This window comes from Salmo salar, chromosome ssa05, assembly GCF_905237065.1.
Source record: "Salmo salar chromosome ssa05, Ssal_v3.1, whole genome shotgun sequence".
In the NCBI taxonomy this organism is placed as follows: Eukaryota; Metazoa; Chordata; class Actinopteri; order Salmoniformes; family Salmonidae; genus Salmo; species Salmo salar.
Window position 1 is genome coordinate 61,550,088 of NC_059446.1, and position 16,373 is coordinate 61,566,460.

General features: G+C 45.0%; 1 protein-coding gene and 1 pseudogene across 5 annotated transcripts in view; both read right to left on the minus strand.

The window, feature by feature from the left end:
- Window positions 1-343: 343 nt before the first annotated feature.
- LOC106605461 (protein disulfide-isomerase A3-like) lies at window positions 344-5,675 on the minus strand (annotated as a pseudogene).
- Window positions 5,676-7,430: 1,755 nt separating this feature from the next.
- Window positions 7,431-16,373, minus strand: part of gon4lb (gon-4 like b) — a 28,464-nt gene continuing 19,521 nt past the window's right edge. For all 5 annotated transcript variants that reach the window (XM_014201147.2, XM_014201146.2, XM_014201148.2 and 2 more), the window contains exons 21-31: window positions 14,128-16,257; window positions 13,691-13,940; window positions 13,380-13,540; window positions 13,019-13,216; window positions 11,217-11,360; window positions 10,830-11,126; window positions 10,630-10,740; window positions 10,325-10,535; window positions 8,414-8,738; window positions 8,218-8,320; window positions 7,431-8,102 (exon numbers count right to left, since the gene is read on the minus strand). In XM_014201147.2, the coding sequence (XP_014056622.1) occupies window positions 7,983-8,102; window positions 8,218-8,320; window positions 8,414-8,738; window positions 10,325-10,535; window positions 10,630-10,740; window positions 10,830-11,126; window positions 11,217-11,360; window positions 13,019-13,216; window positions 13,380-13,540; window positions 13,691-13,940; window positions 14,128-16,257 (4,050 nt within the window). In that variant the 3' untranslated portion in view covers window positions 7,431-7,982. The remainder of the gene's footprint in view (window positions 8,103-8,217; window positions 8,321-8,413; window positions 8,739-10,324; window positions 10,536-10,629; window positions 10,741-10,829; window positions 11,127-11,216; window positions 11,361-13,018; window positions 13,217-13,379; window positions 13,541-13,690; window positions 13,941-14,127; window positions 16,258-16,373) is intronic.

Here is a 16,373-nt window from a genome sequence, read left to right on the forward strand (position 1 = left end):
CACAAATGCAAATAAATGCTAAACGAGACGTAGCAGTCATGTTATGTAAAACAAATCTCAGAAGAGGGGCTAGCTGACGTAACTATACATTCTAGGAAAATAAATAATTCCAATAAATATCAGTGTGTAATTTCTGATAACAAATAAACAGATATCTCTAACAAAAATTACTAATATGTGGATTATGTGCTATATTGTGTATGTAACACGAAACAAAATAGTGATTGAGTGTATTTAAGTATGTAAAAATCAAATGGAGTTCAATTTGATAAATTCGGTACAATGAGGCATTTCAAACTTTCTTTTTTTATTTATTTTATTTAACTAGGCAAGTCAGTTAAGAAGAAATTCTTATTTACAATGACAGCCTACCGGGAAACAGTGGGTTAACTGCCTTGTTCAGGGGCAGAACTCTGGAGATTGAATCCAGCAACCTTTCGGTTACTGGCCCAACTAGGTTGCCTCTCCTCAAGAAGAGCATTTATGGAAGTTGCACAAAAGTGTGCAAATGTCAAAAAGTTAGACATACCCAGATGAGATGCTTGGCATAAAAGTCAAACTGAAATCTAAGCCTGTCCATAGTGCTTCAGTAGTCTTCACCCAAAAATGGATAAGTGTCTGCTAAGACACAGAGTTTCCCAAACTCAGTCCTGGGCCCCCTGGGTGCACATAGTTTTTTCCCCGTAGCACTACACAGCTGATTCAAATAACCAACTCATCATCAAGCTTTGACTATTTTAAACAACTGTGTAGTGCTAGGGAAAAAAACTACATGTTCACACAGGGGGGCCCCAGGACCGAGTTTGGGAAACCACATGCTAAATGTCCAAAATGTAATGTCAAATGTATTTTGTTGTTTAAATCTTTTTGTATCAGATATTTTGTAATTTTTTGTATTTGTACCCCCTTTTCTCCCTCATCGCTGCAACTCCCTGAAGGTCGAGTCATGTATCCTCCCAAACATAACCCACCAACCTCGCTTCTTAACACCCGCCCACTTAACCCAGAAGCCAGCTGCACCAACGTGTCGGAGGAAACACCGTTGGAAACACGGGAGGAAACACAACTGACAACAGAGGTCAGCCTGCAGGCACCCGGCCAGCCACAAGGAGTCACAAGGAGTCACTAGAGCATGATGAGCCAAACCCTCCCCTTACTCGGACAATGCTGGGACAATTGTGCACTGCCCTATGGGACTCCCGATAACAGCCAGTTGTGATACAGCCCAGGATCAATCCCGGGTCTGTAGTGACGCCTCAGTGCCTTAGACCGCTGCACCACTCGGGAGGCCCCTCTATCAGACATTTTATTCCATTTTTATCTATTTGCTTAGCAGATGTAACAGTATAGCTTCCATCCCTCTCCTCGCCCCAACCTGGGCTCGAACCAGGGACCCTCTGCGCACATCAACAACTGACACCCCACGAAGCACCGTTACCCATCGCACCACAAAAGCCAAGGGCCTTGCAACGCAAGGGGAACAACTACTTAAGGTCGCAGAGCGAGTGACGTCACCGATTGAAACGCTATTAGCGCGCACCACCGCTAACTAACTAGCCATTTCACATCGGTTACACAGACACTTTTTTCTTTGTACCCATAAGCAACTTTGCAAAAACTTTATCTAGTCTGCCTGAGGTACCTTAGAGTCAAGGACGCTACACTAGTATGCCTTTCTTTGGAATATTAATAGCAACCACCAAGTCACCAGTTTAACTGCAAAACCAATCTGCACGTGTTGCCTATTACTGTACTTGCAGATGCTCCATCCTCTCACATTGAGAACATTACTCTTTTGAAGCCCCATGAAAAACTGCTGATTGTTTAATTTAGAAGTCCTCTATGTTATGAGTATTCAGTGTTGCTGGTAAGGCACAGAAACCCAAAGGAGATCTTCTGGTCGGAAACTGTGTATTGCAATGGATGGCTCCTTTTTCCCCCTTATAGTTCATGTCTTCTGCTTCTTCGCCAGTCCACCCACTCATCCCTTGTTTTCACAAGTCTTCTCTGGCAGTGCCCAGGACAAGGGGATGTGTGGTCTCCTCCTTCAGATAGTTGAGGAAATCATTCACCTCACTGCCACCCTATTGACAGATACGGATGGTTAAAACCGTGAAGGAATGTATCAGAATATTGATTACAGAGCATTAAGTGTTATTTAATCCATGTCCTTTGGAAGAGGAAAACTGGTGTTGTAACCTAACCGAGTATTTCCGAGGTTGGTCCTTCTGTCCTGTTGGGACGAAGAAAATAGTGGGGAAACTGGGAAGAAGGACAACAACAGATGAGATTAAAATAGCAGATTACAGGGTAGTGACTTGAAATAGACAAAATCAAACTACATAAGAAGAAGTAGAGGCTCACTCCTGGACATCGTAGGTTGGAGGAACGTCGTTAGCAGTGGCATCCATCTTTGCTATAACAATGTTGGCGTCGGCGGACAACTGTAATCAAGAAAAATTGAATTCAAAATAATGAGCGTCAATGATGGTTTGCAACTTTCAAAACCAGGTAAGCAACACTTGCAGACGTGAACCTCACCTGTTCCCCAAGCTCTGTGTATTTGGGCTCCAGGCTTTTGCACCAGGGTGCATAAAACTCCAACAGCATGTCCTTGGAAGGGTTGTTCACTATCTCCTCAAAGTTGTCTGCCACCACCACCTACAGAGGCAAAAGGGTTTTGTTTAAATGCCTTCCTACCACCTTTGAAAGCGGCAAACGTTTGCTGGTTCTATTCCGCACACCTTGACTGGTCCGTCGGTGTTTTCGGGGGCAGCCTCTGACTTGACCCGTCTCTTCAGTTTACCAGCAAAGTAGTCCTCCAATAACCTCCCCAGGGATTTCCCGTCCCGTCTGCAACGGACGGACAGATTAGCAGTGTGACAGCTGGCCAGACTGCATAAGGAAGGGTCTGTGATGGTCATGTGTTTTAGTAAATCACGTGAACTCCTCCTGCATGCTGTACTTGTGGCCCTTCCTGTTCCTGATGGTGATGAGAGGTAGCTCTCCCCCATCGGACGGCCCCAGGCCAAACGCCTCCTCCAGCTCATCGTGGAACTCTGCCCTGTTGGCCACAGCGTAGCTCAGCCCCTGAGACTGGAACTGAGTGGCCACTTTCATCACCCTAGGGAGAGAGAAGGGGTAGTGAAAGTGATGGAGAAAAAGAGAGAGGTGGGTATCAGGTAAGAGCAGTTTCTTTCCCCATGCTGTGGCCCTCACCAGCTGGCCATCAGGTTTATAGGGACTAAGTGACTTTGCACCATGCCATCATCATTCTGTAAAAACTAAAACCGTGCTATACTGCAAATTGTAACACACACACACACACACACACACACACACACACACACACACACACACACACACACACACACACACACACACACACACACACACACACACACACACACACACACACACAGTCACGGTAGCATCCTTCCCTGTGCATATATTGATAAATTCCTACTGTAAATTGTATATCCTCACTGTAAATCAGCTTATACTGTAGAGTTCTATGCTTACTATATTTATATTATAAGTAGACTTTGTGCAAATTCCTCTGTCTGTATTCTGTGCATTGTCTATAGATGGCAGCACCATGTAATTGGAGAATAAAGGTGATTCTGAGAGCAGCTCTCACCTGTTCCTCCAGTAGTTGGTGCCCTTGATGTTGCGGAGGTAATCCACGTCGTAGTAGGCCACCAGCAAGTCCCGTCCCCTCATGTTCTCAGCAGTCAGATGGGGGCACAGCCCAAACACATTATCTCTGATGAATTGACGGAGAGAGGTGGTCGAGACAAACTCATCAGACTTGACCACGCGGTCCTCAAACTTGCTGTTGAGTCGTGGGGGCCGGAAGAGCACCACCGTTCTGGTTAAGAGAGACACAAGAGGAGAGTGACATCATCATAAAGTACTACTACTTGGCAATAATCTATGATGTAATATCTAACTAATGTGCCCTCATAGTCTAGTCACCAGAGGGCTGAAGGTTCAGAACCCAGGTGGGATTATATGCAAGGGGAGCTACAACACATACTGATTCCACGCCGTGTTTGAGGCCCAGGCTCAGGTCTGCAGTGTGGGCAAAGTGGTGGCTGTCTCTCATTGCACTAAACGCCTTCAGAAACTCAGCCATCTGAGAGCTGTCAGCACCTGAGAAAAAAACCTGACAGGAGGGAGAATATAAGTCACTCATATAGTTCACAAAAAATATACATGCAATTGTTTTATTTCAACAGACTAAAGGATCTATACTTTGCTGTGATTGATAAAGTGAACTCACCAACCACACTGGCTTCAAAATTGTTGATGAATGCATCCAGGTCTCTCTCATTGTGCAGAGGAATGGAACTGGGACCTGCCTGTTTTTTCATGAAGCTCACAATGCCATCTATGGGAACATTGGACAACATTAGATGAGTCATACTCTAAAACACATAAGACACAAACCAGAACAGCAATGATTTTAAAGTAGCCACCTGCACTCCTGGGTCCATCATAAGCAGCAAAGTCCTCTCCATTGTGGAAGATTTTGAGTGTGGGGTACCCATTGACCCCAAAACGTCCACACGTCTCAGAGTTCACTGTGCAGTCTACCTGGGGAAAATGACAGAAACCATTTATCAATTTAGCAAGACTGTTTAATAGCAGTGCATTCAGAGTGGTGGTATACAGAAGCAGCCCTGATAATTAAAGCTACTGTGGGAACTGATCTCAATTCACTAATAAAGATAAAACAGAAGCGACAGAGCTATCATGGACACTTGACCCCCATATTGTAAAGCAATGCCCATCCTGTGGAACAAAACTGGATTGTAACTAATCTGGATGCAAGGAAATACAATGCATCCTCTGGGGTATCTGTGTGGACAAACTAGTATACTCACTTTAGCTAAAGACACTGTCCCTTTTAGTTTTGTTGCTGCAGTTTCATATTCTGGGGCTAGTTGCTGGCAGTGACCACACCTGATAGAGAGATGAAGGGAGGCGCCATACAAAGAAAAGGAAGAGAATGATAAAATGTCACAAATGCTAGAGGCAAGTGTGACAACTGAGATATCAGGTGACTTAGAAGTGTCAAAGAGAGACCTAGACTAGTCATAATCCACTACTCAAATATGTCAGCGCAGAATGCACAAAAAAATTACGTAACACTGTTAGTTTGAATTGAGCAGACACATTGAGTCAATATAGCGATCTAGAGTAAGACAGTTTTATCGGCTAACGTTAACTGCACAGTTATAAATGTAAATAGTTAATCTATCTACAGCATTGTGCGGTATAATCGATATTAAAATCAGGAATGAATTTATATTTACTAAACATGTTTAGATGGCTGTCGTTCGTGCATGCTAATGAATTAGCTACAACGCTAGCTATAACATTGCTTACCAAGGCGCGAAGAACTCTACCAGCACAGTCTCGTACTCTGCTACCGTTTAAACGAAATCAGAATCCCCGAGCTCGAGCACGTCGCTGGCGGCTACAAAGACGTTCTGCTGAGCCAACGCAAAAAGCAAGAACAGGCGAAATGGACCCAAGGTACCCATCTCAGCAGAATTCATTTCTCCCAATAGCAAAATAGTGTAGCTGATATCCTCAGCTTTTCACTACCTCTCACTGCTCTCCATTCAAGTTCACTGCCAGGTGGGCGTGAGCAGGGGCGAAAATCTGATATCAACTTTGGAGGGGACAATTACATGACATTTTCTCAAGAGCAATTCCCAAGGGGGACACCAAAAGTAGTGCTGTAACACATAGCCTACATTGTAATATGGTAAATGTATATTGAAGAACCAAAGAAATAAGGTGTTTGCCGTACTCCTAACTACCGGTACCCAAAACTACACAACAGCAATACCATTGCCTTTAACAAATCTTAGTTCAGTCACCAGTTTAAGTTGAGAGTGGGGGTATCCATGGCATTTTCCAATTATGTTCCTATTTTACAAGTAAAAAAAATTGAGAACCTTTCATAATGTTGCCAAACAAAGACTCAACAAACTTACCTGAGACTCCCTGTCTCTGCCAGTCTGTCCCTGCATATCTGTCCCCAACTCTGCTGTCTGTGTGCCATCTGTTGCCTGCTCTGCCTAATGACATCATTGTGAAACATTTCCATTAGAATTTAATTTCTTTCTTATGAACATTTTATCAACTAGTCTTTGAGATATTAGGCTACTAGGGTTCTTACTATGCGTTTTGGTATACTGAAAAATACTCTGATAATTTGTAAGTCGCTCTGGATAAGAGCGTCTGCTAAATGACTAAAATGAAATGTAATGTCCATCTTTTTATTTTTCTGCCATTTTTCTACCTGGCTGGCTGGCTACACACACACACACACACACACAGTGTGTAGGTTATTTACAGTAGGAGATGGGCTTCTATCATTCTATTTGGGCTTCGATCTAAAAGGTAGCTAGCAAATGTGAAACGGATTGCAGTGACAAGAGTTGACAGCTGTATGAGTTCACCATTTACACAACATATGCTGCAACCTTTTGTAATTTTAATAGTTTGTTTCATATTGGCTGGCTTCCAACAATAGCTGAATTTGCAAAGCTAGCGAGCACCAATTCCGTTTCAGTGGTGTTTGCTATAATCTTTGCTACCTGGGTTAAATAAAGGTGAAATAAAATAAATAAAAGTTCCCTTGCGACAATTTAGCTTTTGCAACGAGACCATTAAATATATTTAAGACAATGGTAGAAGAGAGTGTAGTTCTGTTCAGTTTGGACTTCAGTTTAACGCTAACCTTATCACAGGGACTTTGAAGCACTAATTTACATCATCTGCATGCTGATCTTGGAATAAATTGACGATAGCAAAGATTCCATCTTTGACGACACCACATAAATGGAATAGGTACTAGCTAGCTTAATAGTTCATATTTGCGCGCTAGCTCTGCAAATTCAGCTAGTGTGTGTGTGTGTGTGTGTGAACCCTGCCAACATAAAACAAAACATTGCTATGGCGCGATTGACTGGATGAACCTCACGTCAGTTACGTGCATTGAGTGCCTTTCAGACAGTAGACACGACCCCTCAGTTACCTTGCCAACTAAGGAACTGGCAGTGGATCAAACCATTGTGAGGCAAAGGGTGGGGGGGGTCGCAATCTTTTGAAACTTAAAAACGAGCTATTAAGTGTCTATAATCAGCGCAATTGCTTTCATTGCGTATTATTAATATTATTTAAATTACATAGTTATGTTTACAGTGATATATTGGGGGGACAAATCATATTTTTCCCAGGATGGGGGGGGGGGTCGTGTCCCCCCCGGGATTTCCGCCCCTGGGGTGAGTGTAGTAGAGCCATTACCAAGAACATCTGTGTGGGTCTAGTAGATGTCTAGTGGGGCGCCTTGGAGATTACACTCTTATAACATCTCAGTCATCAACGAAAGGAATTCATCAAAAAAGGCAAACAGATAAATTACATTTATTTTGTATAAAATATATAACTCTTGTACAGGTAGTATTACCGTGCAAAATTCCCATATTGTGCCATACATGCACAACTCAGGGAATTGAAAAAAGTATTAAAAAAAAAACATGTACATTATTGGACTAAACACCAATTGTCTATTTATAGTATTTATACAACTTTTGCCACACTAAGAGACTATGTTCCCTCGTCCCTCAGTTGTGCATTTGAGTGATAACTTTTAGACAAAGGGTGTATTTCTTTCAATAAATTAGTGATGTACAGTTACAGTGTTCACTGTCAAAATTGGTTATGGTAAAATTGAAAAGCTGCCATCTTTCGAGCTGCTGGTGTTGCTTCAGCTCAGTGAAGGCTCGGATGATTCTGATAGGAGTTTGTTAAAAGCGTTCATATGCCCTCAATGTTGCTTCCAGATTTCACCAGCCTTGAACTGGTTAGTATGAATATACTGCAGTCAAGTATCTTCTCTGCTCCTCTCCTTTGAAGTGTCTGAACTTAGTTCTGTCCTTTTTGGGTTGGTTCTGTCAAGTTCAGTCCTGCTCCTCATCTGTGACTGTCTGCTGTTCAGTGGTCACAGCTTCGTCCTCCAAGTTGACCTGGCGGGCAGCAGTGTGGAACAGGCGCATCAAGTCCCGAAACCGCCGAGACACCTGGACAAGAGAGATAGGAGTCAGTGGACGAGGGTTCATTTCACAAGCCAAGACTTCTCAACAAGTGCATTCCTGTTGGATTTGTTATAGTTTGGTTACAAAAAACAACCTTCACCTCATTGAGTGTCTTATTGCCAAGTTGGGTGGAAATTGCCTGGAAAGTACTCTGATTGGCACCTTGCTGCTGACAGGTGGTTAGAATGACACGGTCAGCCTCCCTGTAACCCAGAGAGGACTATCACTCTTTAACAAAAACTTTTTAAAACATTAAACAAAGACCAAACAAACATTTTCAGGCTCGTCTCTCTCACCTTGTCCAGAGTATGACCTTCTCCCCACTGGCAGTGAGGGAGATGTTTTTGGCACACACCGGGGGATCGGAAGAGGGGCTGGGACAAGGCTGCAGGGGGGTCAGGGGGTTCTCCATCTCCCCGCTAAAGGCTGTTGTGGGGCCTTCAGACACCCCCAAGCTTTCTCCATCCCCCTTACTCCTCTTTGGCGAGGGGCTGTGTTCTCTCTCCCCATCCTTCCACTCTCCCTCATCCTCCTCCTCATCATCCTCATCATCATCCTTCTCCTCAGTGAGGGGGAGTGAGCCTTCCTCAGGACCATCCCATGAAGGGGCTCCTTGCTTTCCTGAAAAGCATAATGGTTGTTTATCTGCAACGTGTGAAAGAGTTTAAAGGGGGGCTGAACTTCCTGATTTGACTAGTTTTTTTGGCTCATTCAGAAATGCAGCAGCCATGACTGAAGCCAAACGAGAGTCGTCTAACCGGCCTTCACCACCACAGACCACGTGTATGGCGTTGTGTGGGCGAGCGGTTTGCTGATGTCAACGTTGTGAACAGAGTGCTCCACGGTGGCTGTGGTTTATGGTATTGGCAGGCATAAGCTACGGACAACGATTGCATTTTATCGATGGCAATTTGAATGCACAGAGATACCGTGACGAGATCCTGAGGCCCATTGTCGTGTCATTCATCCGCCCCAATCACCTCATGTTTCAGAATGATAATGCACAGGCCCATGTTGTAAGGATCTGTACACAATTCCTGGCAGCTGAAAATGTCCCAGTTCTTCCATGTCCTGCATACTCACCAGACATGTCACCCATTGAGCATATTTGGGATGCTCTGGATCGACGTGTACAACAGCGTGTTCAGTTGCCACCAATATCCAGCCATTTCACACAGCCATTGAAGAGTGGGACAACATTCCACAGGCCACAATCAACAGCCTGATCAACTCTATGTGAAGGAGATGTGTGGCGCTGCATGAGGCAAATGGTGGTCACACCAAATACTGACTGGTTTTCTTATCCACGCACATACTTTTTTTTAAGGTATCTGTGACCACCAGATGCATATCTGTATTCCCAGTCATGTGAAATCCATAGATTAGGGCCTAATGAATTTATTTCAATTGACTGATTTCCTTATATGAACTGTAACTCAGTAAAATCTTTGAAATTGTTGCATGTTGCGTTTATATTTTGGTTCAGTATAGATAACTTGACCAGGTCTTGAAGTCGTCTAGGCTAGATAGTGCTAGCCTACTTATTTCGCGACCGTGGCAAAATTGGTTTGACATTGAATAGCCTCTCTGGAGCTAGTTAGGGACAGTCAATGAATTACACAATGGAAATGGGACAATTATCTTTTAGTTGTCTCATTAAATGCTTCCAATATTTGCATATGCAATTCTAAAATGTATAGTTGGTTTGAGGAATAAGTCATAGAAATTTGGCAGCATTGACAAACATTTTGTCGGTGTACATTGTCATTTACTGATGGTCCCCAACTAGCCCCATAGGGATATTGAAAGTCAAACCAAATTGAGCATAGGCATTAAAATCAGGTCGCATGCACCTGCGCTCCGAATTGATGATTACTTGGGTGCTGACAGCTGTGGGCAGGATTGACATAAACCCAAAAGGAAAACAGTACCCTTCATTCCGTGACATACCATTTTTTCCTATCATCTCGCAAATCTCAGTTTTGGACAAGACTGACTTTATGACTCTTATCGATGCCACAATGCCGTTTTCAAAATGAGAAATAGCTTTTTAGGGGCAGTCGCACATTAAAGTTTTGCATTCTATAGGACAACATACAATGTATTTTCAGCCATATTACTTATGTAGATCGGTTTTACTTTAGTTGCTTTTGACCAAATAATGACAACAACCTTAATTCATACAGCATAGGTAGTGCAACTCTTACCAGGATGTGGACTGTTGGCCCCACTGTCGACTTCATCTTTAACTTCAGCGTCCACCTCTTGCTCTTCCTCCCTCTCTTCCTCTTTCTCGTCTTCCCTCTCTTCCTCCCTCTCCTCCCCGCCTGTCTCAGTGTGGAGGTTGGCTGTGGGGCTGGTTGCTGTGGGGTACAAGGGGTCAAGGCTCTTCATCGCCCTGGGGATGCCATCGGAAGCCTGAGCGAAGACCGCATGTCACATTCTGTCATCTCCATAACTCGTTTTATTCACAGACAGTTTAGAACAACAAAACACTAGACTACGAGGCTACCTTGTTGCCATGGCAGCGAGAGCATCCTTTCCTCTTGTGTCTGCGAAGCTTGGCATCATGGCTGGCACCATGACAGAGGCAGAAGCAGTCCTTTTCTGGCCAATCACACTCCTGTGAAGAAAGATAACCAGCCAAATCAGAATCATAATTGCAAATGCAATTAGAAATCAATAAACGACACAGTTTACATTTCCTCAAACCTTGTAGATGCCATGAGAACCCATCTTTCTCCTCCGGCTGCGACCTGTCATTGGTGGAATCTCTTCTTCCTCTAGATCAGGGAGGGTCACTTCTTCAAAACCACCACTTGCCCCTCCCCCTGACCCCAAGCCAACACCCTCGCCTCCGTCTATTCCGCCCCCTGCCTCCTCTGGCCAACAAGCCTCCTCAAACTGCCCTGGACGGGCTGAGGGTGGGCGGAGCTCATCAAAGAATACCCAGAATTCCCCTTGCAAGTGGGTGTGGCCTTTCAGGAGGGAGGACATCTGTGCTTTAAGCTGTAGAAAACAGAGGTGGATTACACTGGTGATTTAACATTGGTTTAATGTGCTGACAACTAATGTGAATTGTGTAGAATAGTGACATACCTCCTCTATGCTGGCAGGACTGAGGCCAGGTCCCCCCTGCAGAGCACGTACAATTTTCTGGTAGTGAGACAGGTTTTCCCCAAAACTAATCTCCAGCTGCCTCAGGAAGCGTCGACTCCGCTCAAATGCCTGCTGCTCCTCAAACTGGACAGGACATAAAACATCACATAGTCGAAGAGTATTAATGGCTTTTTCAGCAGTGAGAACTTTGCAGATTCACTACAATGTGTTAGGCTACAAGACAAATAATTTTTGTTCAACATAATTATATATGAACACTAGAGGTCGACCGATTAATTAGGGCCGATTTCAAGTTTTCATAACAATCAGTATTTTTGGATGCCGATCATGGCCGATTACATTGCATTCCACGAGGAAACTGCGTGGCAGGCTGACCACCTGTTACGTGAGTGCAGCAAGGAGCCAAGGTAAGTTTCTAGCTAGAATTAAACTTATCTTATAAAAAACAATCAATCTTCACATAATCACTAGTTAACTACACATGGTTGATGATGTTACGAGGTTAACTAGTTTGTCCTGCGTTCCATATAATCAATGCCTGTTAATTTATCATCAAATCACAGTTTACTTCACCAAACGGGGGATGATTTAACAAAAGCGCATTTGCGAAAAAAGCACAATCGTTGCACCAATGTACCTAACCATAAACATCAATGCCTTTCTTAAAATCAATACACAGAAGTATTTTTTTAAACCTGCATATTTAGTTAAAAGAAATTCATGTTAGCAGGCAATATTAACTAGGAAAACTGTGTCACTTCTCTTGCGTTCATTGCACGCAGAGTCAGAGTATATGCAAAAGTTTGAGCCGCCTGGCTCGTTGAAACTAATTTGCCAGAATTGTACATAATTATGACATAACATTGAAGGTTGTGCAATGTAACAGCAATATTTAGACTTAGGATTGCCACCCATTCCATAAAATACGGAACGGTTCCGTATTTCACTGAAAGAATAAACGTTTTGTTTTCGAAGTTATAGTTTCCGGATTTGACCATATTAATGACCAAAGGCTCATATTTCTGTGTTTATTATATTATAATTAAGTCAATGATTTGATATTTGATAGAGCAGTCTGTCTGAGCAGTGGTAGGCGGCAGCAGGCTTGTAAGCATTTATTCAAACTTTACTGCGTTTGCCAGCAGCTCTTAGAAATGCTTGATTCACACCGCTGTTTATGACTTCAAGCCTATCAACTACTGAGATTAGGCTGGCAATACTAAAGTGCCTATTAGAACATCCAATAGTCAAAGGTATATGAAATACAAATGGTATAGAGAAAGTCGACGCGTCATAATTCCTATAATAACTACAACCTAAAACTTCTTAACTGGGAATATTGAAGAACTGGGAATATTGAACTACCATTTCATATGTTCTCATGTTCTGAGCAAGGAACTTAAACGTTAGCTTTTTTTTTACATGGCACATATTGCACTTTTACTTTCTTCTCCAACACCGTGTTTTTGCATTATTTAAATCAAGTTGAGCATGTTTCATTATTTATTTGACACTAAATAGATTTTATTTATGTATTATATTAAGTTCAAATAAAAGTGTTCATTCAGTATTGTTGTAATTGTCATTATTACAAAAATATATAAAAATCGGCCGATTATTTGGTATCGGCTTTTTTGGTCATCCAATAATCGGTACCGGCGTTGCAAAATCATCATCGGCCGACCTCTAATGTACACTCTGTTACATTGGGCTTGATCCTTCATAAGCATCTATGAAAATATCCAATACGAAGTGATAAGCGGCTGTGATGTCATCCTCACCAGGCCACACTCCAAAGCCTGCTCCGGGAGGAGGAAGGCCGCAAAGTCTCTGAGGAGGTCTGGCCATTCCCCCAGGACAGGACGAAGCTGGGAGAAGAGCTCCACTGCGCTGCGCCCCTCACCCTCCTGCTCAAACTCATATAGCAGCCCCAAGAACTCCTCCACCTTACCAGGTACGCCCTGAAGGGCTTCCCGCACCTGAGGGAGGAAGACGGGTTCCAGAGTTAAAGTTAACCTTTTCTTTTTATTGGATAACTGCTACTAATGCTTTGCAACTTGTTGTGAAGCATGTCATTTAGAGTATGCTACCCGAGATCCAAAATCCACTTCACAAAAAACACAATCCATTTTTGTTCCTTACCCTGTTGAGGTAGGCCTGTGCAAAGGCGATGTCCTTGCTCTCTCTGAGGGGGTCATTGTCTAGAATGTGGTCGTCATAGAGCAGCAGCAGCTTGGACGTGTCCTTACTGTCCCTCTCCGGACGACGACTACGCCTCAGACTGCGAGGAGGCCTGCCTCGCCCTGAGGGTACCCAAACACAGGAAAAGAGAGAAGATACATAACAAGGATTAAAATTAGTACTTATATGGAAGTGAATACTTAGTAGACAATTTCTGAGAACATGAAAACATTTTGTAGTGGGTCTCCATCACCCCTAGGCCTGAGACAGACCTCTGCCGCGTCCAGCTCCCTTCCCACTGGCTCTGGGGGTTCCCTCCCCAGGGGGCACGTCCTCCTCTCCAGGGACCTTACTGACCCCGCCGTCCCCAGACTCCAGCCCCTCCCCCTTGGTGGGCCCCTCCTCCTCCTCAGAGTTCTCCTCCTGGGAGTTCTGGGAGACGGGGGAGTTTGGAGAGTTGTCCTCCTCAGAGTCACACAGCCTCCCCTCTGAGGCCAGCCATGTCAGCTTCTTCATGGTCTCCTGTGGGATGGATGGTGGGCGACCGTTAGCAAGCTTATGGAGAACTAATGAAGAGAATATTCTTAACTTTCTAGATATATTAAGGTAGAATGTTGTAAAAATAGAAACATTTGCTAGCTGTCTGAACAGGTTAACTTATGCTACTTTCAAGCCAAAAAAGTCAGACTTAAACTTTTAAGTTACGTACCTGCAGCTCGGGCACTGAGAGAACAGACTCCTCTGAGGCTGATGACATCACTTCCTCTTCATCTTCATCCTGAGTAAGGTCATCAAAGTCTTCCTCTTCCTCCTCCTCCCCTTGCCTCTCCTGTTCTCCATCCCCATCTTTCTCTCCATCCTTCTCTCCTCCTCCATTCTGTCCTCCATCTCTTTCTCCCTCTTCTTCCCCCTCTCCACTTCCCTTTCCATCTTCACCCTGCTCTCTGTTTTTCTCCTCCTCTCCCCCTCTTCCACTGTCTCCTTCTCTTTGGTCACCCTCTTCTCCACCATTCTTCTCTCCTCCTCCTCCAGTTTGTTCCTGTGCTACAGTCCTTCCACTCAGCATGCCCATGCCATGCACACCACAATCTCCCTCCTCTTCTTCCCTTCTCTCATCCTCTTCACCGCGATTTCCCTCAGGTGGTATGTCAGGTATGTGTGTTGATGTAGCTGCCATGCACCACCTCTCTAGCCCCACCTCTCTCCTCTCTTCTTCTCCCCCTATCCTGTTATTCTCCACCCCATCCTCCCCTCCCTCCATTTCACCAACCATCATTCTCTCCAGGGCGTCAGCATGGCTTTCCAGGCTGGAGCAGGGGCTCCCAGAGGGTGACTCAGAAAGTGTCAGGAGAGGACCCTCCACATCCCCCCATCCCTCCTTCTCTTCCAGCTCCCCCTCTTCCCGTAATCCCTCCACCAATCGGTGCAGCTGCTCCTCTAAACTCGACCCGGAAGCATCTCCGCTGGTCAGAACACTGTTGCTGGGCAACCGGACACTCAGTGCCTGCTGGTAGCCTATTGTGCCATTAGGTAAAGTGGTGAGTGGCCAGAGGCAGGAAGGTATGCCATTCGTTAACCCAGTAATATTGTGTTGGGGTGCAGGCGACAGACTAAACGGGAGGCTTTCAGACTGGTGAAACCCATTCTCTGAAGCACTGGATGACACGGACCCGTTTGAGACCAGGCAGTTTTTGGGCACCCATAGCATTTGCATAGAACCATGGGTCGCAGTTTGTACCAGTACATACTGGTCATTCTTAGGGGCTGAGAGGCTCTGGATGATTGACGGAGACATAATAGCATGGGAGCTGCTAGACTGGAGTGTGAAAGTGTCTGTATTAGTAATGTTCGGGGTGTATCCAGAAAGGTTTTGGGAGTATGTTAAGGATGGGTCAAACCCAACTTCATCTTTGACCTCTGCATGGATTGGTTGCCCCCAGGTGCTGTTCTGATTGTCGAGGGAGGGGTTCATAGGGCTGGTTTTGATGCTAAGGGGAGGGGAGGGCGTGTCAGAGAAGAACACAGGGCTAGACTTGAGCTGGAGCCTGCTATCAGGGGGTGTGGGGGGATAGTTCAGGGAAACTTCCAAGCTGGGTGGGGCAGGCAGGAGGGGCCTGGGCAGAGTACGGGCGAGAGCTGCTCTGGTCTTAGCCTGAGTGTCCTGGTGGGAAGGGGTGGAGCGTGAGGGTCGCTTGGCCAATCTTGGAGCAGCACAGGCACGACGGGCTGAGTTAGTGACCAATGAGGGAATACCACCATTCTCTGCTGGAAGAGCAAACAAGGGGGGTGGGGGTGATGGCTTTGGGGTAGCCGGCTGGATGGGCAGCAGTTTGCGAAACGGTGCCCGGTAGGGTGTTTTTTTCTCTGTTTGATTGGGACTCGTTTGCATCACAAAGAGGGGGGCTCCCACCGGAATGGAGGGTAAGACCTGAACCAATGGCACTGCTCCATGGGCAGGAGTGACAGGAGCCTGGGACAATGGCAGGGCCCTTTGGATTGGAGTGCTGGGGGCCTTGGCCAATAGGATAACCCCTTGTGAGGGGATAGGTCCAGGAAAGCGGAGTGTATCTGGCAGGGCTTTGGCTAGGGGCGTAAGCGGGGCAGAATGGGTGAAAGCGTAGAAGGGACGAGGTTTAGGGGCGATGGGTGGGCGCTCGCCTTTGTAGTTCATGCAGGGGTGTAGGCGTAGGATGACATTTCTAGGGAGAGATGGGGGATATCGCGTCCCATTGGCGAACGTGTAAGGAGGTGCTGGAGGAGGTGGAGGTATTCTGGATGGAGATTTTCCATTTGGTTTATTGTACTCCATCACCGCCCTGTGGATGAATGGTAGACTCTTCTGTAGAGGAGAAACAATTTACATAGGAATTAGTACCTATTAGTAGTAATAGGGAAGTAAAATGGAGAATGACACATTTTCTCTGATAAGTAAATACTGAGAGTGGTGGTAGGTGA